General features: G+C 33.2%; 1 protein-coding gene across 2 annotated transcripts in view; it reads left to right on the top strand.

Annotated features, from left to right (window-relative positions):
- Positions 1-24,766, top strand: part of EXOC6B (exocyst complex component 6B) — a 714,846-nt gene that overhangs the window by 349,483 nt on the left and 340,597 nt on the right. For both annotated transcript variants that reach the window (XM_036873122.1, XM_036873124.1), the window contains exons 9-15: positions 4,417-4,500; positions 4,855-4,901; positions 6,265-6,385; positions 19,743-19,814; positions 20,516-20,613; positions 22,214-22,319; positions 23,187-23,296. In XM_036873122.1, the coding sequence (XP_036729017.1) occupies positions 4,417-4,500; positions 4,855-4,901; positions 6,265-6,385; positions 19,743-19,814; positions 20,516-20,613; positions 22,214-22,319; positions 23,187-23,296 (638 nt within the window). The remainder of the gene's footprint in view (positions 1-4,416; positions 4,501-4,854; positions 4,902-6,264; positions 6,386-19,742; positions 19,815-20,515; positions 20,614-22,213; positions 22,320-23,186; positions 23,297-24,766) is intronic.

The raw sequence follows: 24,766 nt of genomic DNA on the forward strand, positions 1-24,766 counted from the left end.
TGACAACATGAGTAGACCTTGAGGGCATTATACTAAGTGAAATAAGTCAGACAGGGAAAGACAGATACTCTGTTGTAACTCACTTATATGTGGAATCTAAATAAATGAACAAAATCCATCTGGACCCATAGTTACTGAGAACAGATTGGTGGTTGCCAGAGGCAGGGAGTAGGGGTTGGAGGAATTGGATGAAGGTGGTCAAACGGTACAAACTTTGTTATAAAATAAATAAGTCCTGGGGATGGAATGTACAGCATGGTGACTATAGTTAATAATACTGTATTATATATTTGCAACTTGCTAAGAGAGCAGATCTTAAAAGTTCTCATTACAAGAAAAAAAGTATGTATAACTATGTGGTGATAGATGTTAACTAGACTTATTTTGGTGATCATTTTGCAGTATACACAAATATTGAATCATTAAGTTGTACATCTGAAACTAATATAATGTTATGTCAATTATGCCTCAAATTTTTTAAAAAAGCACAAAAATTTGAAGAATGTGGCACTAGATAGACCATGAAAAGAATAATTGTTTATAGTGTGTGAACTGAAATAAGAAAGAAGAGTGTTGCTTTGTTCGGCCTCAGCTAGGAACATGTGCATCGGGCAACGCAAAATTTTCCCCACGCTGTGTATGTCCTTGAATGACTATGAAAGTGCCATGAGTATTGATTTTGAGGCTACACATAAATTTTAGCCGGTAGGCAAATTTGCAAATTAGGAAACCATGGGTAATAATCAACTGTATTTCCTTCTGATTCCTGTCTCATTAAATGACACCACCAACCAATCTAGTTAACTAGGTTAGAAACCTCACATCAGCCTTCTTTCCTTCATGTCCTTTACCACATATATCCAATTGGCTTATGCCTCCTAAATATATGTCAGATTCTGACTGATCTTTTTGTAGCTAATTTTCCCTTCCTTTATTCTACTCACAATATTACAACTTCCAGGTGTCTAAAACTAGAGTTGAAGTCCAAATGTCTTAACACGATTTACAAAGTCCTCCAGCCTCGTCTCTTGTCATCCCTCTCCTTTACACCCTGAAGTTCCAGCCATGAAGAACGTCTTCCAATTCATGGGATGTGTGGTACCTTTTTTCTTTGAACCTCTGTCTCTACAAGGAACATTTTTTTTTCCTTTCTGTTTACCTGGCTTATTCTTCTGAGTCATTCTTCAATTATGAGTATAAATGTCATTTTTTTCCTGAGAATCTTTTTCTAACATTCCTCCCACCCTCTAAGTGCACGTGCACACACGCATACACACACACACTCAGACATACATCCCACTTCAATCCATAGGATTCTAATATAATTTTAATAGGATTTTAATATAATTGCTTGTTTAATTTCTAGTCTTCCGCCATAGACTATAAATTCAGTGAGGAGATTCTCAGTGTCTATCACATGGTGAGCACTTTATATACACTGTGACTAATTTTTCTGTGACATTGTGTGTATTAATTCATTAATTATTATACAGCCTTTGTAGCACTGTCATACTAATGACATAAAATGAAAGAACAGCTTTTCGTTTGCCTGCCTATTGTTTTATATCTATTTGTTTATACCTTCAGTAGCTTGTGAGGCGGCTTTTTTGGTTTGTGTTTTGTTTTGTTTTTTCATTTGAGTGATTAAAGGAGCTTGAGGCTGAAGTGGCAGAACTCTATAGTTCATTGTCTATTGACCTATTTGTGAATAGGCAGGCACTTCATCATTTACTAAACTGGATTGGTCAGACCTCTATTTCTCAAATTTCTCCTATAAGCATTGAGTTGACAAAATTGGCAACGGAAATAGAATAATCAGAGGTGAATTTATTTAGCACCCACTAGGGAAAATCTAGCTCATTTTTGTAAATGGGGAAGCCAGACCTATTAGATAAATTGGTCTTTTCTTATGTTTTAATTTTATTGAAAAAGCAAAATGTATATACTTTAGAATTAAGTAGAGGTTCATGACTTGGTTTTTATATAGAATTTCATCTTGTTTATTTTCTATCATTTACAACAAATAATTAAGTTAATATAGTGTGTTCTAATTGGAAGGCTTTCCCTAAATTCTCAGCTAAGTGTATCTTGGCTAGAAGGCATGTTGAAAGTGTAACGTCACACTAAAATAATAAAGGGCCTTTAGGGCTGTTAACCTTAAAATGAAAAGCCATTCAGTGTGTATAGAATGTAATTGACATTTAATAATACCTCTATGCTGTGAAATGCTGACAAGTGGGAAACAGCTTTAACAAACTAACAGGCAGTTTCCACTTTTTATTTCTTAAATAGAATTATTTGCTACCTCACTAACTTATAGACTAAGAAAGCCTTGAAATAGCTGTCTTAATGTTTGTTTTCATTTTTTAGGCAGAAAAATTCAGGTATGTACAGTTATAATAACTTTAGTGTTTTAAAACCTTTGTTTTTAAGCTACCCCAGGGGTCATCAAACCATGATTTATGGGCCAAATCCAGCCTACTGCCTGTTTCTGTATGACCTGTGTGAACTTTTACATTTTTAAATGGTTGGTATTCATAAAAAAAATTATAAGAGGAGTAATATTTCATGACAGGTGAAAATGATATGAAATTCTAATTTCAGTTTTCACAAATAAGGTTTTATTGGAACACAGCCACACTCATTTATGTATTGTCTATGGCTCCTTTTGCACTACAGCAGCAGAGTTGAGTAGTTGCATCAGAGACTGGATGGCTCACCAAAGCCTATTTACTATCCTGCCCATTATGGAAAACATTTGCCAACGCCTGAGCTACACTACTGAGGCTGCATGATGTAGTACCTTAAACAGTTTTCCTGGTTTAGGGATCTAACAAAGAAGTCATGTTGAGTAAAATTCTTCAGACTTTTGGGAAGGTGAAGAAAACTGAACCAGGTATTTCATGGAGTTTATGTTCACATGGGCTGGGCTTTCTGTTTCATCACTGATTTCATCTTACTTATGTTTTAAATAAGTACTTGCGTAGTGGTTATTATTTATCAGGTACTATTCTAAAAGCTTTATAACTCTTCTAAATCCTTATTACAACCATGTGAGTTTGGCATCTCTACAAATGAGTAAACCATAGCACATCTGTTAGTGAAAGGTAAAGAGTTAAATAGTGGAAGTTAAAATAATGAAAGGGAAGTTATATAGCTAGTCATATGAGTTATACAGCTAGTAAGGGGCAGAGCCATGGTTTGAATAAAATCATTTGGTTTTAAAATCAGTATTCTTAACCACTGTGTAATGCTGTCTCTCCCTTTCTACTCTTGTTTATTTAGAAAAGTCTTGGGTTGAGAGTAGAGTTTAATAATGGGGAGCACCATGTTTTAAAAGCTTTGAGCTTATATCAGTTTCCTACGGCTGCTATAATCAAGTACCACAAACTGGGTGGCTTAAAATAAGAGAAATTTGTTCTGTCACAGTTTTGGAGACTAGAAATCCAAAATCAGGATAACAGAAGGCCATCCTCCCTCTCAGATTCTGGGTAGAATCCTTCCTTGCCTCTCTCTAGCTTCTGGTGGTGGCCAGCAGTCCTTGGTGTTCCTTGGCTTGCAGCTGCATCAGTCCCATCTCTGCTTGTGGCACCATATGGTGTTCTCCCTGTGTTTCTGCCTTCATATAGCATTTTCCTCTTCTTATGAAGACACCAGTTATATTCGATTAAGGGTCACCCTACTGTAGTATGACTGCATCTTAATTTAACTAATTACATCTGTAATGACCCTATTTCTAAATAGGTTCATGTTGTGAGGTCCTGGGAAGGACATGAATTTTGAGAGGACACTACTCAAGCCTAGTTATAGAGCTCATGAGTTAGCTCTTGTTCTCTAGAGCACCTTTTAGTTTAAGCCCAGAAACCCTAAATGAAAAGTAGAAACTGTGAGCTAAGACTTTTCAGGGCTTTGTTTCTTCCTTTTTGGTATTAATCTTGTGCTAGATTATATTCTGTCTGAGAAGACTGACTTAATGTTCTCAGCTCCTGCCTTTTTCCTGCCTCCCTTTGGCCTTTTGGTCATGATTTATTTGAGACTAGTTTTTATTCTGGAATGTTCTGTGAGTTTTTTTTTTTAAGAACCATTTTCTAAACTATTGTTATAACCTATGAGACTGTTGGTTTGTCTTTCTTGTGAATTTGTGATAATTGATTCAGAAACCAGCTTTGGTGTGTTGGAGGCTGAGTTCTGGTAGTTTCCTCTTAAGAATTTTTTGTATCCATCTCTATTGGTATTTGTAAGTAAGGTTCAATAAGTGGTAATAGTTATTTTTATTTTTCCGAAGATTATCAGTGTTAAAATAGCAGATTTTGAGAAATGTGGGGCTGCCTCAATTCCTGACCTGGGAATTTACCATGAAATACTAGAGTAATTGGTCCAAATGTATCAACCCATTTCCTTTTGTTTGTTTTACAGGGTGCCCGGGAAACATTTGAGAACTACTACCGAAAACAGAGGCGAAAACAGGCTCGTTTGGTGCTCCAGCCTCCTTCTAACATGGTAGGATCACCACCTTTACTTTTCTCCCTTTTTCACTTTTCTTCTCTGGTATCTTTTAATTATTTTCCATTTGGGCTTCCCCCCACCCCCACCCCAAACTGGGACCACTGGATGTGACTTGCATTAAGAAAGTAGCAACTAACATCTGTTGCTTGCTATGTGTCAGACATTGTTCTAAGTACTAGATATGTATTGTCTCATTTCATCCTCACTGTAATCCTATAAGGTAGGTACTATTATTATATTTACTTTATAGTCTTTGGAATTGAGCCTTAAGAAATTAATTAACTGATTTTAACTGTCTTAATGTGTCAAAACAGAAACAATAACTTTTTTCTCTTTGCTTTGTTGCAGCATGAAACTTTAGATGGCTACAGGAAGTATTTTAATCAAATTGTAGGGTGGGTATATGTGTGTTTGTGTGTGTGTTTTAAATTTATACACTTTCAATAGTTTATACACTTTTTGTGAGACTTGGAAAAGTATATCAAGTGTTCTTTGGGAAATTTTTTTTCTTTTCTTTTCTAAATTCTTAAGACAAGATTTGTTTTGAATATCTGATGATTTTAAAGGAATGTCTATTCGTTTCACAGAATTATGTTGGGGAACATAATTCTATATTGTTGGGGAATCCTTTTTATGGATAAAGGGAGAAAAATATTGAATTGTAGTCTTATTATATGTGATGTTCTGTTTTTTCATTATTGTTAAGAGGGAACCAAATAATCAGTAAAAGTTGGCAAGTTTTTTTCTAAAAGGGCCAAATAATAAAGTATTTTAGGCTCAGCAGGCCATACGGTTTCTGTTAGAACTATTCAGCTTTGTTGCGGTACGAAAGCAGCTATAGACAATATGTAAATGAAAGACAATGGCTGTGTTCCAATAAAACACTGTTTATAAAAACAAGCAGTGGGCCAGATTTGTTCCATGGACTGTATAGCTTGCCATCCTCATCTGGAGTATATATACTAGTATGGAATTGCAGTTCCCAAATAAACATCCCAAATATAGGCAGCTTATTTTAATTGCAAAATAGTGACTTCGCAGTTAAAAAAAAAGGGAAATAAGTTGGATTGTTCCGTGAAATTTCTTTTTTTTTCCAAGTTTAGATTGTTGCAATGTAATTGATACCTTTGATTAAAATGTGTCATAACAATTCCCTATTTAAAGAATTGTTTTAATTAGTATGAATATTTAGGCAAGAAAGCTGAAGATACATTTTAGATGCATAAAAATTAAGAAGCCACAGAAGAATGTTAAAAAATATGTGTGTATTTTTTTTTTTACCTTTGTAAGATATCTTTTCAACACTTTGATGAGAAAGTTTATATAAGGGGAATTATTTCGGTATTTTGTGTGTTGGATTCTTAAAAAAGATGCGTGCTTTAACTTTCATTGTCTCTTTAGAGTCTATTAGTTTTTAAAAATCTATTAACGGGCTGTTGATTTTAATGTAGTGAAATTAGCCTTCTTTACCTATAAACATTTTTCTTCCCTTTTAAATTTCTAGATAACATGGTTAACATTTAATAGGAATGTAACTCCAATTTCTGTAGAAGTTGTTAAGATGATATCATGATCAGAGGTATAATTCCAAGTCTAAGAAATCTGATTTTGTTTGTGATACCAAACAGCTTTCTTTAAGAAAAAATGACTAGTATTAACTTCCAATTTGATGGCATCTCTTAATGTTTGTCATCCCCTGATGATAGTAGTCAAACTGTAATTTCTGACAGCTGTGCTTTCTTTTCTCCTCAATCTTAGCTTTTTTGTGGTTGAAGATCACATTTTACATACAACCCAGGGCTTAGTAAATAGAGCCTACATTGATGAACTGTGGGAAATGGCACTTTCAAAAACCATCGCAGCACTCCGCACTCACTCGGTATGTAAGAAGCACAAGAGAAGTTCTTACTTCAAGCTAATTATCTATATGCTATTCAGTCTTCTACTGCTTTAAAATCATCATATGTGTATCGTTTGAAATCACCCATTTGGAGTCATCTTCTTCAAAGATATATGGAAGTAGTCACTTCAAACTGCATGTTCTCTAACACTAAGCCCACTTTTGTGAATGCTCTTTGCAATAAGAAAACAGCAGCTAACATTTTGTGATTGCTGTCTATGTCTCAGGCATTGTTATTATATTGTTATTGTGTACTGCATATATATTTCATCCTCACTTCATCCCTATAAGGCAGGTGCTGTTGTTATATTTACCCTGTAGTCTGGGGAACTGAACCTCAGAGAGGTTAAGTAACCAGCCTGATGTCACCCAGTAAGTGGTGGAGATTGGATTCAAACCTCGACGGTATGACTGCAGAGCCCATGTTCTTAGCCACTACTCCATATTGCCTTCATAATGCCTATTAATACTGATTTGGAGTTCACAGATTTATTCTTACTCTACAACATTTCAGTAAGTTGCTTAATTATGAGTTCCCATGATCTATTGATATATTTTATGATAGCATCAATTGTTGATGATAATCTACTTTATTACAAGCAGAGAATGCTGGCTCTGAATTATTCATTCATTCAGCATTTCTTGAACAAGGATTACATGTTGGCAGTGGGAATACAAGAATGAATAATAATAAAGTCTTTGCTCTCAGAGAGTTATATTTTAATTGGGGAGATTCCCAATAAACAAATAAATAGGAATATCAGACAGTGATAATGCAATGCAGACAATTAAAATAGAGTGATAGATTAGGGCAACAAGGTGCCTGCTTTTGACTGGTTGATCTGAAGTGGCATTCTGAGATCTAAATATCAAGGAGTAACTATTTGTGTAAAGATCAATTAAAAGATCATTCCAGGTGAAAGGAACAGTAGTACAAGGACTTTGAGGTACTCTTATGTCTGAAGTGTTTGAGGAATAATAGTGAGGAGTTAAGAATAGAAGATAATTTGGTATTTAAAAAATTTCAAGAAATGGCTCTAGTATACATCTAGTTATGCTAGCTAGAAACTTAAAACTCATTCATAACCCTTCAACTCTCTTTATCTAGTCATTAGCAAGTGTTCTAGAGTAAATACCATGTGTAAAATCTATAATTGAAGGGAGTGTAGCCATTTTAGGAAACTGAAAGATGTCCCGAGTGTTAGAACATAAACATAGAAAGCTAGGCAACTAAGGTAGGAAGTGAGAATAAAGAAGTAGGTAGGTGTCATATTATTTAGGACCTGTTTGACCCTTTAAGCAGTGGGTTGAGTGAGTATGTGTGTGTTGGGGGCAGGAGTAGGGTAAATTGGAGTGAGAAAGTCAGATTTCTATTTTTAAAAGATTGTTCTGGCTAAATTACAGATGAGGGATGAGAATGAATGTGGGGAGAACAGTTAGTAGGCTAGTCTAGTATTGCAGACAAGAGATGATGATTGCTGGACCAAGGTGATAGTAGATATAGAGAGATGTGGATGAGTTTGAGAGATTTTTAGGAAGTAAGATTAATTATACTTTCTGATGGATTAATATACAAGAGGTAAGGTTGAAAGAAGTATCAAGGTAATGCCTAGGTTTATAGTTTCCTTCCTTGGATGATAGTGTTGGTTTTGATGGTTTGGAGTGGGGAAGTCGTAAGTTACCTTTGGCTGTGATTACTTTGAGATACTTTTTGTGCTATTCAAGTAGTAGGGTCTAGGAGATTGATCTATGTATGAGTTTGAAACCAAAGAGGGTATGTCGTTATTGAATGTGTTGCAAATATTTTTCTCCTTTTATTTTTGTTGGTGGTTTCTTCTTTAGTATTTAAAATGTTAAACGTTTATGTATCTAATTATATTTATCTTATTTTAAAATTTCTCCCATTACTTATATGTGTCCAAGGACTTGATCTGACATTTTTACCATTAATATGCTTGTGTCATAATAAAGTCTGGAACATTTAAAAATATTTTTAAAAAGTTCTGCCTGTTCTGAGACTAAAAAACAGTCTCTTAACTGTTTCATGGCTTGATTTTTACACATTTATGTAGTGACTACCACCTATTCTTATTGTCATTTAGGGTATGATTAAAGATCTCATTTTATTTTTTTTTGCAATAGTATATCCATTGTCCTAGGATCATTTTTTAAATGCTTTACTTTCCTCCATCGCATGGCGTGCTCTTACATAAAAAAATTGTACAAAGATAACATGGTTATTAAAAGATAGTTAGGAAATATTGATTATTAATAGTAACGAGTTTGGCCATGATCCCTGGCATGATTATTATTAGCTTTCTTATATGTAAATTTCAAGACCCCTTTTTCTGTGTATGAATACATGATATACAATATATATTTTAAGTAAAACATCCTGTATTTTTCATTTAATATCTAATGAATTTGTATTAGTTTTAATGTGCATTTGTATAATATTCCATTTTTAGGAATGTACCATTTTAAAAAATTAATTCACTTGATACACTTTTTTAAAAAGTTTTTTTAGGCTGTTATAAACATTGAAGTAAATATTTTTATTAACATATCCTTGCACATTAATTATACTTAGGATAAATTCTTAGATGTGAATTTAGTGAGTTAAAGGATCTGTATGTTTCTGAGGCTCTGGATGTATATTGCTAATTTGCTATACAAAAAGATTGAACCATTTAGCATCACTAAGCATCATCTGTTAGAATTCCTATTTCCCTATTCCTTTTATTCCGCAGAAAGTTAAGTTTAAAAACAAAAAGTCATTCCCAATATAATAATAATGTCAGAAATTATATGTCAGAAATTAATGTTTTTCTTTAATACTGATATTAAAAATCTCTTCACATCTTTTTAGTTATTTGTATATCTTCTTAGAATTTCCTGTTCCTATGCATTGCCTTTATTTTGTATTTTAATCGTTTTATTTTATATTTATTAGTAACACATGGATGTTAATGTTTAACATTAACTTTAATCTGAATGTTAATCTCTAGTCTGATATATAGGTCGTAAATATTTCCTTAGTTTCATGTGTTTCTAACCTTTGATTTTCTTTTCCATGGCTTTACAGACGTTTAAAATTTTTAATGGAGTTAAATTTATTGATCTTTAACCTTACTATTTATGTCTTCCTTATTCCAAATAAATGTAATTATTTGTCTATATTTAATTTTAGTATTTCTGTAGTTACTTGTTTAACATATAATTCACAAACTAAAAGTTTATTTTAGTGTTGTGTGTGAGGTTGGACTTTATTTTGAAAATGACTCATCACCTCCAATAACATTATTGTGATAATCTGTTGTTTTATTCAGCTCAGGTTACCATAATGAAATATATAGATTGGGTAGCTTAAACAACAGAAATTTATTTTCTCACAGTTCCAGAGGCTGAAAGTCTGAGATCAGGGTGCCATCATGGTTGGTTTCTGGTAAGGACCCTCCTGGGTTTCAGATGATCACATTCTCATTGTGTCCTCACATGGCCCTTCCTCAGCATGTATTCTATTGTCTTCTCCTTTTATAAGGACACCAGTCCCATCAGATTAGGACCTTACCCATATGACTTCATTTGACTTTAATTATCTCTCCAAGGCTTCTTCTCCAAACAAGGCTACACTGGCACTAGGGCTTCAACATAGAATTTCAGGAGGAATGCAGCATTCAGTTCATAAATGTCTGTCCTTTCCCAACCTATTTTGAAGGCCGCCTTTATCATAATATGTTATATAAATACTAAGATCTGTTTCTAGGCTCTGATTCCTGCCCGCCCCCTTCCTTCTCTCTATATGTCTTGAACCAGTACAACATTGTTTTGATTATTACATCTGATATAGTATGCTTTAATTTCTTATACAACATATATGTCCTATAAAATCCTCTTTTTAAAATATACTATGTATCTCCTTATTATTCTTCTAGGTTAATTTGAGAATCACTTTGTCACATCCCTTCCACCTCTTACCTCCCCCTAAAACTGACCTATAGTGTTAGTATGCAGTAAATCTGCAAATTTAAATGGAGATAATTGACATATTTCAGCATCTGGTATTTTTCAACAGGAATATATGTATTTTTCTCACTTATTTGCTTTTATATCTTTTGGTAAAATATTTTATGTGCTCCCTATCTAAGTCCTATTTTTGGTATTTTATAGTTTATTTCAGGTAGTATTTTGAGGAAGGTTTGTTTCTGATTCATATTTATTAACTAGTATTACTGTCATTCTATGGGAGAGAAGTCCTTGATTTTGGTTGTTTATTTTATATCTGTCCATTTCCCTGATTTCACCAATTTTATTTTTTTCCTGGGAAAAGGTGTTTCTCTTTTAGAAAACTTAGATTTCTTCCAAACAATTTCTTTTTTTAAAGCAGTGATTTTTCACATTTGAGAATGTGACAAATCGATAGGAGTCTCTCAGCAGGAAAATATACTCTTTTCCTCATCATGCAACCATACTTATTGTCATGAAGAATAGGACATTTTACAATGTGCTGATTAAAGTGTATATCTATGGAGAAAATTAATGGAATGTTTCCTTGTAGATCTACTGTATATTCTTTTGAACTGAAGAATAAATGACAAAAATACCTTTAAAAAAATAGTTTAGCATCAGTCTACAGAGGCAGAAAGAAATTAGTGGTCTCCTAGGGCTGGGAGTGGATACGAGGAATAAGCAGGTGATAGCTTAAGGGGCAGGGTTTCTCTTTGAAATGAAGAAAATGTTCTAAAATTGTCTGTGGTTATGTTTGCACATATCTGCAAAAATATAAAAAAAACTAAAAACTGTTGAATTACATACTTTAAATGGGTGAGTAGTATGGTATGGGAATTGTATTTCAACAGAACCATTAAAATAGAACTCAACATCACATACATTTACTCACTGAACCATTTTTATCCATTATGAGACAAAGTAGTTGATGCCACAGATACCAATTCTATTTTATGACACTATTTATTGTGTTACATTATCAGCAAGAAAGAAAAATAAGAACAACCTAAACATCAAAACAAATCTCAAAAGGAAACATTATATCTGAGTGGTTATTTTTTGTAAAAAATCTGTATATTTTTCTAACTTTCTGTGTCACTAATTAAAACTTTTTATATTTTCTGATTGAATTATCAGTCATTGCATAAATCGGAAACATTTTGAAAGATATAATATTCTCAATGCTGATTTCAAAACATGATAAAAATCTTATGCAATCTTATACAATCCATCTCACTTAGAATTCAAATTTAGTAGTACCTGTATATTAAAAGAATAATATGCTAATACAAAGAATTCATATCAGGAATGGTTTAATATTAGAAGATCTGTTAATATAATTGCTAGTATGACTGCCAATAAAATGATAAACAAATCATCTGATAATACTAGAAAGGTATTTTTTTACAATTTAAAATTATGGAGCAATGTAATTTGTGTGGCCAGAATTCCTCATGTTTTGTAGCTATCAAATATTGGACATTTTTTCTTATTATGTGATAGGCAGACAAGAGTGTGTACTGTAATAGTGGGTTTTGTGTGTGTGTGTGTGATCGATTGTTTTTAACATCTTTATTGGAGTATAATTGCTTTACAATGGTATGTTAGTTTCTGCTTTATAACGAAGTGAATCAGCTATACATATATATGGAATCTAAAAAAAAAAAAGGTTATGAAGAACCTTGGGGCAGGACAGGGATAAAGACACAGACGTAGAGAATGGACTTGAGGACATGGGGAGTGGGAAAGGTAAGCTGGGACGAAGTGAGAGAGTGGCATGGACATATATATACTACCAAATGTAAAATAGATAGCTAGTGGGAAGCAGCCGCATAGCACAGGGAGATCAGCTCGGTGCTTTGTAATAGTGGTTTTATACACATCCACATCCATACCCATCCCCCCACACACACACATATTTTAAATTTCTTTGAGTCAAAGGGTGTACTAAGCATATATGTCGTGTAGCTCTCTAACCAAATTGCTATTGAAATAACATGTAAGAAAAACTAAAAAGAGAAACACTGCAAAGTACCTCTATAGGCCAGAAGTTTTGAAAAATTTCTTTGAATTTAGAAAACAGATGGAATCAGAATAATGACTCAACCTGAGAAAAGAAAATATTACATTAAATGTGGTGTAGAGGTTATTGTCAAAGTAGGAAACATTGTTCCAAATGGAATCTAGGAACACTCTAAATTCAGTCAACAAATGTTATGAGCAGGAATGAGGGTGGGAGAAATCTTAAGGGAAATTATTTAGAGGTCTACCTTCTAAAAATCTTGGCTAGAGAGCAGGTTACCCAATTCCTTTGGCCAACCTTACCATCAACATAAAGAGACGACAGCATGATTAGCGAAGTTCTCTAGTACTACTTTTTGAGCAAGGTGATTCATCCACCCACCTACAAAGAGCCTGTAGTCAGTTTTTGGAAAACAGACTTAAAAGCTGCAGAGGGTGAAACCCATACCAGTTATACATACTAATCAATCTAGTCCTTCATTTCTAAACATAAGCAAATGCCGAGTCGTAGAATATTTGAGGAAAACCAATTACATCAAATAGAAGACAATAATAAACAAATTGCATAGCTATTCTTTAGCAAATACAAATAACTCATGGACTAGGAGATAAATTTATAAAGTAATAATTATTTCTCATTTTAGGAATATAGGAAGCTAGGTCATTCATAGCAGCTGTTCAGCTTGAAACAACTAAAAGTACTACTTTATGTACTGCATATAAGATGTTGTTTAAGTCTAGAGTGCTTAGTAAGGTTATTAAGGAATTACCAGGCCAAATCCAGGGGAGATTGAGAGTCCAGAGGTCCAGAAAGATAGACTTAAACACTTAAGCTGCATTTGCCTTGAGGTTACTTGTTAGTCCAGGCAATTTGTACTCAGATTTGATAGTCTCTTGGGCCTATCTGGGGTGGAGAGTCTAATATGGTGCCCTCCCCCACATTAAGCTGGAAAGAACTATTCTTTTCAGGTTAAGATTGAATCAGAAGTGAATAAAAAAGCAGTCAAAATTCTTCCCTTAAAGAAATCTTTAGGTCTAGGGAGTTTTTTCTTGAATTCCTATCTTACATACACTCTTGGAGAATGGAAAAGAGGAAACACCAACTCATTTTATGAGGTGTGTGTAATCTTGATAATGAAGCCAGATGAGGATAGTACAAGAACTCATAAACTCATAAATATACAGGCTCATTCATAAATATAGATCAGAAATCTTAAATAAAATATTAGAAAACAGAATTCAGCAGTTTACAAAGAACATTAATATGTTGAGTTTATCATAGCAAATGCAAGCTTAGTTCAATATTACAAAGTCTATTAATATAATGTAATGAATTAATAGATTAAAGGACAAAAATTATGTAATCATTTCAATAGATACAGAAAAACATTTTAAAAACCACACCATAAATTCATGGTAAAATCTCTTAGTAAATTGAAAACATACAAGAATTTCTTTAAACTGATAAAAATCTATCCTCAAAAACTTATAATAAGTATCATATTTAATTACCATCACTCCTATTTTGTATTGTATTTGAAGTTGTACTTAGTGTTGTAAAGATAGAAACATAAATAAATTAAAAAATACACCTTTGAAAGGAAGAAACAAAGTTGTCATTTTTGCAGATGATATATTTTTGTACATTGAAAATTCAAAGAATTTACAGAAAATTTATTACAATTAATGGAAGAGGTTAGCATGTTCTCTGATACAAAATCATTATGCAAAATTAATTGTCATTTTATAAACCAGGAATAAAAGTTGAAAAGTTAAAATTTTTAAAAGATAAAATTGATACAATAGCATACATTAAAAGTAGTGGAAATATATCTAGCAAAATGTGTTCAAGACCTCCATGGAGAAAGTTCTAAAATGTTTTTGAGAGATGAAAAGGAATTAAAGAGGACCTAAATAAAATTGAAATAGCATGTTCATTGATTGGAAGAGTTATTATTGTAGATATCTGTTTTCTTAAAATTGATCTATAAATTTAATTCAGTGGCAGTCAAAAATCTCAATAATCTTATTTTTGGGAGGATGAGTACCTTTGCAATCTGATTGTAATATTTATAAGCCAGTACAAAAGCCAGGAACAGCTAAGAGACTCCTTAAGACTGAGATAAGGTAGGTGGGTTTTCTCTACTGGATATCAAGACTTAATTTAGAAATCTTATTAAATGAGTACCAGACACTCCAGTACTGTCATTGGATAGATAATGAAACAGAATATAGGGCCTCCAAAAAAGATCTTTGATATTTATAAAAGAGATAGTATTGCAGGTCAGTGGGTAGAGAACAGACATTTCAATGAATAGTACTAGGACAATTGACTATCAGTATGGGGGAAATAATATACCAAAAAATGAGTTTCAGGTTGATAAAATATCAAAATGTAAAATGTAAGGCCATAAATCTTTCAGAAGATAGTATAAGAGAATATCTTTATGATTTAGGATAGGGAAGGAATTCCTAACTAAAAAACCAAAGGCACTAACCATAAAGGAAAAGATTCATACATTAAATATTAAGCTACTTTAAAACTGTAAGAAAAAAACAATAAAACGAAAGATAGTAGATAAAATAAGCTATATGATGAGAAATGATGTTTTCAACACAAAATCAGCAAAGAACTAACATAAAATATATAAAAATTTCACTATTCATCATGACAATAGAGACAGACATCTCAATAGAAAAAACAAGAAAAAGATTTAAAGAGGTACTTCACTAAGGAAGGAATTCACTTGGCTGAGAAACATGAAAGGTGCTCAACTTTAGTGCATCATTGAAATGCAAATTAAAACCAAATGAGATAACATTATGTAAGAATTAATAACACAAATGTTGATAAGGATATGAAGTATTCAGAACCCCTTTGAAAAAAATTAGCATCATCTTTTAAAATTGAAGATCCTCATGAACCAGAAATTCTTTTCCTAACTATATTCCCTTGAGAAACTTGCCCTAATGCACCATAATACACATGCAAGAATATTCATTCCAGCATTGTTGAATTTTCAAAATTAGAAATGACTTAAATGTCCATTGGTGATAAAATGAACAATCTGGGTTAAACTCCTAACATGGAATATTATACAACATGAAAATGCCCACACTATAGCTATATACAGTAGAATGGATGAATTTCACAAGTATAATGTTGAATTATAAAAGCAAGACAGAAAATTATACACACAGATTTTTTCCACTCACATAACATTGAGAAAGAAAATATTGAGTAAGGCTGAGTATTTAGATGGTTACAAAGCAATGAAATTAAGAGAATGAACTGGCAGGCATATGTGATAAAGGCCTGGTACTGAAAATATATAGAGAACTCTTAACACTCAACAGTAAGAAAAAAATTAAAAAACGGGCCCAATTAAAAAACAGACAAAAGTTCTGAACAGATACCTCACCAAAGAAGATATTCAAATGGCAGGAAAGCATACAAAAGATGCTTGACAACATATGTCCTCAGGGAATTACAAATTAAAACAAAAATGAGCTACCACCACACACCCATTAGAATGGCTAAAATACTGACAACACCAAATGCTGAAGAGAATGTGGAACAGCAGGAACTCTCATTGTTGATGGGACTGGAAAATGGTACAGCCAGCTTAGAAGAGAGTTTGGCAGTTTCTACAAAATGAAACATTCTCTTATTATATGATCCAGCAAGTACACTCTAGGTGTTTGCCAAATGAGTTGAAAACTTATGTTAACACAGAAACCTGCCTACTCATGTTTATAACAGCTTATTCATAATAGCCAAAACGTGGAAGCAACCAAGATGTCCTTTAGTAGGTGAATGGATAAACAAACTCTGGTACATTCTTATAATTGAATATTTATTCAGTGGCAAAAAAGAAATGGTCTATCAATCCACAAAAAGACATAGAGGAAAGTTAAATGCATATTGCTAAGTAAAAGAACCCAATCTGAGAAGGCTATATACTTATATGATTCCAACTATATGACATTCTGGACAAGGCAAAATTATGGAGACAGTAAAAAGATCAGAGTTGCCAGGATTTGGGAGAGGGGTGGAGGGATGAATAAGTGGAAGACGGAATTTTTAGAACAGTGAAACTATTCTCTACGATATTGTAATGGTGGAATATGTCATTATACATATGTTAAAACCCATAGATTATATAACACAAAGAGTAAACTCTACTGTAAACTATGGACTTCAGTTACTAACAGTGTGTCAGTATTGGTTCATCAACTGTACCAAATGTTACCACACTAATGCAAGATGTTATAATAAGGGAATCTGTGCATGAATTTCTGTGTGAAGGGTTATATGGGAACTCTGTACTTTCTGCTCAATTTATCTGTAAATGCAAAACTGCTCTAAAAAATAAAGTTTATTAAGTTAAAAAATACAAAGAAGCAAAAAATGAAGGAAAGACATGGAAATGATTATCATAAATGTCATGATAATGTTTTCCTGAGTGGAGAGGAAAGAAGTTGTTTTGGAGCTTCTGGCATGCTGGTGCTATTTAGTTTTGTTTGCCTGGTAAAATTGTACATATAGGTTATATTTATTATTTTCTTTATGTATACTATATTCACAATTTTAGAAAACGTGGTAAGGAGGAAAAGGAAGGAAGCAAGCCACAGAAGGATAGAAATCAAAGATAAACATTGCTTTCTTGGAAATTTATGACTACCATAATAGAGAAATTTAATTCAAAGATTAAATAGATAAAACTGCATATCATTCTGTGATCAGGAAGACAAAATCAAATATATATCCCAAAATATAGAGTGAAGACACAAAAAGATGGAAAATATGAATGGAAAGTTAAGGAACATGGATAATTGATGTAGATTTTTGGTTGTATCTAATAGGAATTTAGAAAGAAAGTACAGTCACAAAGCAGGGGACTGAAGTAATTAAATAAAAGAGGGAAATTTCTCTGCATTAAAGAAAGACTAGATTATTACAGTTGAAAGGATGCATTTTTTTTGGTCAGGCAGGGTAAATTAGGGCAGACAGTTTTCTCGCATCTGAAATTGTGTATTGTAGTTTGAGTGCAAAAGAAAAGCATTTCCAAACACATGAGGGTTCAAAGTTTACTTTTCACCCATCCTGTCTTACTGGTGTTTTACCAAAAATGAAAAAGAAATTCTAAATACAAGATGGGATGGGAGTAAATAAATGTGTGCAAAAATGAGAGTAAAACTCCTAGATAAATTTAAATAACTGATTGTTTGATTATTTGTAAAGTTTATGCTATTAAGAATCCCTAAAAGAGGAGAAGCTTAATGTTTAAAACATTTTTTAGATGAAAACCCCAGATTATTTCAAATAAACAGTGGGCAGGGCTTCCCTGTTGGTGCAGTGGTTGAGAATCCACCTGCCAATGCAGGGGACACGGGTTCGAGCCCTGGTCTGGGAAGATCCCACGTGCCGCGGAGCAGCTGGGCCCGTGAGCCACAACTACTGAGCCTGCGCGTCTGGAGCTTGTGCTCTGCAACAAGAGAGGCCACGATAGTGAGAGGCCCGCACACCACGATGAAGAGTGGCCCCTGCTCGCGGCAGCTAGAGGAAAGCCCTTGCACAGAAATGAAGACCCAACACAGCCAAAAATAAATAAATAAATAAATTTATTAAAAAAACAAAAAAAAAAAACCAGTGGGCAGAAAGTATATAACTTATTAATAACCAGTATAAGATAATTTGAGGGGCTTCCCTGGTGGCGCAGTGGTTGGGAATCCGCCTGCCAATGCAGGGGACACGGGTTCGAGCCCTGGTCTGGGAGGATCCCACATGCCGCGGAGCAACTGGGCCCGTGAGCCACAACTACTGAGCCTGCGCATCTGGAGCCTGTGCTCCACAACAAGAGAGGCCGCGATAATGAGAGGCCCGCGCACCGCGATGAAGAGTGGCCCCCGCTTGCCACAACTAGAGAAAGCCCTCGCACAGAAATGAAGACCCAACACAGCCAAAAACAAAAATAAATAAATAAATAAATAAAAATTAAAAAAACTTTATAAAAAAAAAAAAAGATAATTTGAAAAAACTGATCCAATGAAAAACAGGAAAGGATACAAAAAAGAAAGAAGAAATCATTGAAAATAGAAAACTTAAAATAAGATGGCTAGAATAGGTCCAAATTTGTAAGTATTCATGAGAAATGCCAGAGTTGGAAAGTATTATAGTTTGGTTACTAAGAGAGATTCATACATTAAGATTACACAGAAAGATTGAAAATAAAGAATGGGGAGCAAAAAGGACAATATTCTTCAAGAAAATTGGATTGGAGTTAAAGACCATTAAATGGGAGAAGAGAGGAACATTTGTTTTGATATTATTTTTAACCCACCAAAAAGACAATAACCCATTTACTGGGGACAAGCAAGCATCAGTATGTATATAAACAAAAACTGTTAAGTGGTAGGAAAAGAAACCAAGGGACCACACCATTGTGGGAGAATTCAACACTCCTCCTTCAGGAACTGAGCAATTAAGTAGAGGGCAAGTAATCAAACTATAATTAAGAGAATTTGAATATCAAAATCACTGAAAAATAGTGCCATATACATCTTTGTAGCTTGCCCACAGAAGGTATCGCCTGTGTCATTTCAGTTTTCAAATTTGTTGATAAGAGATTATACATGGACTTTATTTGTAATTTGTATTTTCCTCTGTATTTATGTTTGGTTTTGTATTCTTTGTATAGTTTTGTTTTCTCTTTGTTGTTTAATTGGACTTACCTGTGATTTGTCTATTTTATTGATTTTATGTTTAACTTGAGCTTTTGGTTTCATTGATCAAATCTTTCATGTCTTCTCTATGTCATTAATGTCTGCTTTTTATTTTATCAGTTTTGTTCTCTCACTTACTTATGGTTTATTTTGGCTTTTTTGGCCTAGCTTCATGAGTTGAGTGCTTAGTTTGTTTATTTTAAATCTTTTATGTTTTCTAATGTTCACATATAAAGATGTAATTTGTTTTTAAAATGGCGTTAGCTGCATTCCATAGGTTTTGATATGAACTATTTCATTGCTGTTCATTTTAAAATACTCTGCAATATCAATTTTGATTTCTTCTTTAACCAAACAGTTATTTAGAAGTGTGTTTTTAAATTTCCAAGTGTTAAAAATGTAGATCATGGATTATTGGAGTCTTTACTCACTCTTCCCTGGCTGAATCTGGTGTTACTTTAAACCAGGAAGGTTTTCCAGAGAGCCTTTACCAGGTGCAGCATTAAGCAGTTGAGTAAATCAAAATTTACTTTTATTTTTAATAAACGTGTTTTTCCTCATTGTCTTTTATTTCCTTTAGTCTTACTGCTCTGATCCAAACCTCGTGTTAGATTTGAAGAACCTCATTGTGCTTTTTGCTGACACACTTCAGGTTTGTGGTTTATGTTTACACAGACTTATCTAGATGAGTGTTTCATCAGCTCTAAATCATTTCATTATCTATCTAAGCTTGAGTAAGTAACTTTTAGTTTTTAGTTGTGTTTCTTCTTTTCCTAGAGCTAGATCTTTTTATGTCTTTGTAGCATTTCCTGGTCATCACCTTGACCGTTTATGTTCTCATCAATTGTTCTCATACCCCTTTTTTTCTCCAGGCAAATCAATTAATTGAACTCACTACCTTAGTTCTTCAAAATGTCCTTAATTCAGATATAATGTCTGAGTGATTTTGGAGTTTCTTAATTACTATTTTAAATAATGAACCACATATTATATCCAATAGAATAGCATTAGAAGTGGGTGAGATTGGTAGCATTCTCATTTTCTCTCCCTATTCCTGAAGGTTGCTAAGAGTTACAGAAGGAGTTGTAGGGAAAAGTTAGCTGACATTTATACCCAGTGTATATTAATTTTAATGTTCATCTTTTAATTTTTTTCTGACTGGCTTATATTGGTATATATCTTTTAATTCTTGAGAATGAACACTAGATATTAGGTGGGAATGAAAGATTTTTCTTATCATGATTTTATTTAAATTGTTGGCCAAAGAACAAAAATATCTTTCCGTGCCTAATCTCTCATGTTGCTTAAAAAAATCACCTTATGAAATGAAGCTATTTTCTTATTTTGTTTCAGGTGTATGGTTTTCCTGTAAATCAGCTTTTTGACATGCTGTTAGAAATCAGAGATCAATATAGTGAAACTTTGCTAAAGAAGTGGTCAGGTATTTTCAGGTGAGAAATTGTCTATAGTTTGTGTGTGTGTGTGCGCGTGTGCGCGTGCACGTGTGTGCATGCATGTACACACGTCTTTATACATAAAGTTTTTCAGATGTAATAAGCAACAAATATATTTGGCTTATTTTTTCTAGCTCTGATCCCAGTTATGATTAAGAATTCAAGTAAGGTGTAGTGGTGTCCCAAATAAAGTTCCCGAGATATCCAGTCTCAGTATATTAGTACCTACTATGTGAGGAGTCCCCAGATCCCATTTTGGCTTTTTTGTTTCCATGAATGAGTGTCATATACCTTGGTTCATACCAACCAGATCACCTTGTGTCTTCTTAATCTGTTCTTTGATTTTCTCTTTGAGGATCATGCCCAGTCTATGTCTCACTTGTAAGGTAGTGGCTTTTGAGCCCTTTCGAGTAATTTAGTTTTTTTGGAACTTTTTTGAAGACTCACTCATGTGATTCCTCATCTTCTTTCTTCTCTTATACCCAGAGAAGAGATCTATTACAATCCAGTATGTGAAGCATATTATTTAAATAGTTACTGCAACATGCATACAACAATAAGAAAATTATTGTATTACACCTCCACCTACAAATGTTTCCTTGCTCTGTTTTCCTGGCACACAACTCATGTCAGCTCACTTGTTTCTTCTCCTTTTGAACCTTTACTCCTTAAAGTGATCTTTCTGCTTACTGTAAGACCTCTTCCCCAAATCAGCTTACTCTACTTTCAGGTTCTTATAGCTTTAAGATATTACATTGTCCCTTTAATCTTACTCTTCACATTTTATGAACATGTCTCTGATAATCATGTAGTGCAACTCATTTATATATTAATATAAACATTTGTGTTTCTAAAAGCCCGGTTTATTAATGATACAGTTTTATTTAGAGGAGGATTATCTCTTGAAAATTAGTAACGTGATATATCCATGGTTTTAAGAGCATCTGATTTGATGCCTTCAGTAAATTTCTTTTTTGATTTTGGTAGTATGGTTTTTGCTTTTAGAGAACCCCCAGTCCAGTTAAGGAGGCGGAACCTATGGATGAAGAAAAAGTCATTCTTAATATAGAGCAGTAGATGAAGTAAATGAACATAATTTGGATTTATTATAGAACTTGCTTTTCCTCATCTGCCAGTTTTGAAAGTTAGATCTAGTACAGAATTAAAGAACATAATCAAAAATGTCTTATTTTTTAAAAAAAGCAAATAAAACCTCTTTGCCTTCTCCAGAGCTCACATTCTTTTATTATTTACTTCTCACTTGCCTTAAGGCTTCAACATGTTGCCTTAAAATTTTCTCTCTGACCTGTAAATCTCAAATACTGTGAGGTCATGTTTATAATTGTGTTCCATTTGTTTTAGAATGTAATTTTCCTTCTGTCTTTTTTTTTTTTTTTTAAAGATGTCCTTACCTCAGACCAAATAGCTGTATTGTAAAAGGAATAGATTAGGGACTGGGAAACATTTATTTTGGGTTGTGGTGGATATACAACTCTTGGAGCTCACCTGAAAATTATTTGTGATCACTATAGTGATTAACTAACCCTTCTTTCCTTTTTCCCTCCTCCCTTCCTTTCTTCTTTTATTTTCTTTATAGAAACATACTTGATTCTGACAACTACAGTCCTATACCAGTAACAAGTGAAGAGATATATAAAAAGGTGGTAGGACAATTCCCATTCCAAGATACAGAGCTGGAAAAGGTAAGGAACACTTTAAAATAAACTTCTCTGATTTGGCATCCCCTTAAAGCTTTCTTTGTATCAGTCTCATTAAAGGCATAACTTCTAACTCAATGGGTTAGAAATCTAAAACACCTTCAAAGGATGATTTTTGGGCTTAGAAGGGCTTAGAAGAACAGAAGTTCCTGTTTGGGGAATTAGTAAATGGCTTTGGGGTATTGTCACCTCTGAAGTGTTTGGGGGATTTCTGGAAGTGTTCCATTTTGGCTTACACTTTCAAATACTTGCTTTTATTATACTATTAGGACATTTTATCCCCAAAACATACAGTAGAATTTACCATGCTACATAACTGTATTGGTTTTGACAGTGCATTGAGTCATGTATGTACTACTACAATAATGATACAGAACAGTTCCATGATTCCAAAAAATTCCCTCATGCTACACCTTCTTAATCAGTTCCTTCTCTAACCCCCAGCCTTTGCCAACCACCAGTCTTGTTGCTATCCATCACTTTTGCCTTTTCTAGAATGCCTAATAAATGGAATCATATAGTATGTAACCTTTTGAGACTGGCTTCTTTCACTGAACATAATGCTTTTGAGATTCATCTAAGTTGTTGCATGTATCAATAATTCATTAGTTTTTATTGCTGAATATGTATCACAATTTATTTATCAGGTTTTGGAGGGCATTTGAATTATTGTTTATTTAATCTTATTCTTTTTAGTATCAGAAAACTTTCACAAATTTTTTTTTTAATTTGAGGTTGTTAAGCAGGCAGTTCACAGTGTGGAAGAAAGTTTCTTTTGCATTTTAATTAATTCGTAAGTATTCTCAATGTATGTTGGTTTGTGACTTGGCTTTCATTAATTCTTGCTTACAGCAACCATTTCCAAAAAAGTTTCCATTCTCTGAATTTGTGCCAAAAGTTTACAACCAAATTAAAGAATTTATCTACGCCTGTCTGAAGTTTTCAGAAGATCTTCATCTAAGGTATAGTATGAAACAATGGAAATACAACAGATAGTGAGATTATGGCTCCATATACGTAAATATTCTGGAATAATTTTGATGTTCCCTTAGCTCTTATTTTGAAAGTCTTAATATTAGCCCTTTACAGTGTGGCACTGCTATATTTATATGGTCATGGTGAAAAAGAAAGTTGGAAACTCTTGAATAATTTCTTTTTGTTTATATTATTTACTTTATTCTCTGCTATTTTCTTTACAGATTTGCATTTCAACACTTTCTATCTAGTCAGAATTCACTAGAAAAGAGTAGTATAATATACTAGTTTTTACATTCTGTTTGATGAAATTTTAAGGCCTGTAGGGGAGTAGCATGTAAAATTCTTTGGAAATACCATTCTTTCCAAATATTCTCTGGACTTGTTAAAGGAATTCGTATCTCCTTTAAGTTTAATTATTTCACTAACGTATATTGAGCCTATTTATATACCAGATGCATCCTGCTTTTTGGGGATGCAGAATTAACAGACACAGTTTTTTGCCCTTAGATATCATCAGTATTTACTGAGGATAATAGACATGAAAATAGACAGTTAAAATATACCATGGTGAGTGTTGTAATATATATAGTGTGCTTGCAAAACACTGAGAAGAACACTTAATTCATCTTAAAGAATTTGAGGGAGAATGATTGGCTTTTTAAAGGAGCCTCCTCCTCTCAGTATCACCGTTTGCCCATATTGGAAATCCGAGAATCATTTTCAACTCCTATTTTCTATTAATAACTTTTTCTTAAAAATAAAGTTTCAGATATTGGTCTAAATTTTTATAAACCCTTCATGAATATGTTATTACATCTATAAAACTCAAAATAATACTTATCTATGAGGTACTAGGGAGCATACGCCATTGTTACAGAGGAGGAATGTGAGGCAAAGAGAGATTAAGTAACTTCATGAAGGTCACACAGGGAGTAAGTATTGAAGCCAGGATTCAAATCCAATCAGCATCAGCATCAACAAAATAATTACTGCCATGTTTATAAACCTTTTTCTTTGGCGGTCATATTATGAAGTATTTTACATGCATTATCTCAGGTATTTATAATATTTCTTTGAGGTAAGCACTAATTATTACAATTTAACAAATGAGGGCAGTACTCATTTGTAAATGAGCCTCTCTAAATCTAATTGAGGACAAAATTACATCGATTTCTTTTTTCAGTTTTTTTTTTTTTTTCCTTTAAACTTTTCTCTTCCCAGTATGGCTGGTTTAATTCTTGTTGTAGTCATATTTGTCTTGGACTATTTAAGTAGTCTCCTAATTGTTCTTTTACCTCTAACTTTACTTTCCCAACCATCTGTCCTTTCATTTTCCTTATTCTATTCTGTATGTCCCCTAGAGTAAGTTTTCTAAAATCAAATCTTATCATTTAACTTTATTCTTCTCACCTTTGCAGGGATTTCTCACGGCATACAGGATAAAGTTCTCATGG

The sequence above is a fragment of the Balaenoptera musculus genome, chromosome 13, assembly GCF_009873245.2.
Source record: "Balaenoptera musculus isolate JJ_BM4_2016_0621 chromosome 13, mBalMus1.pri.v3, whole genome shotgun sequence".
NCBI lineage: Eukaryota > Metazoa > Chordata > Mammalia > Artiodactyla > Balaenopteridae > Balaenoptera > Balaenoptera musculus.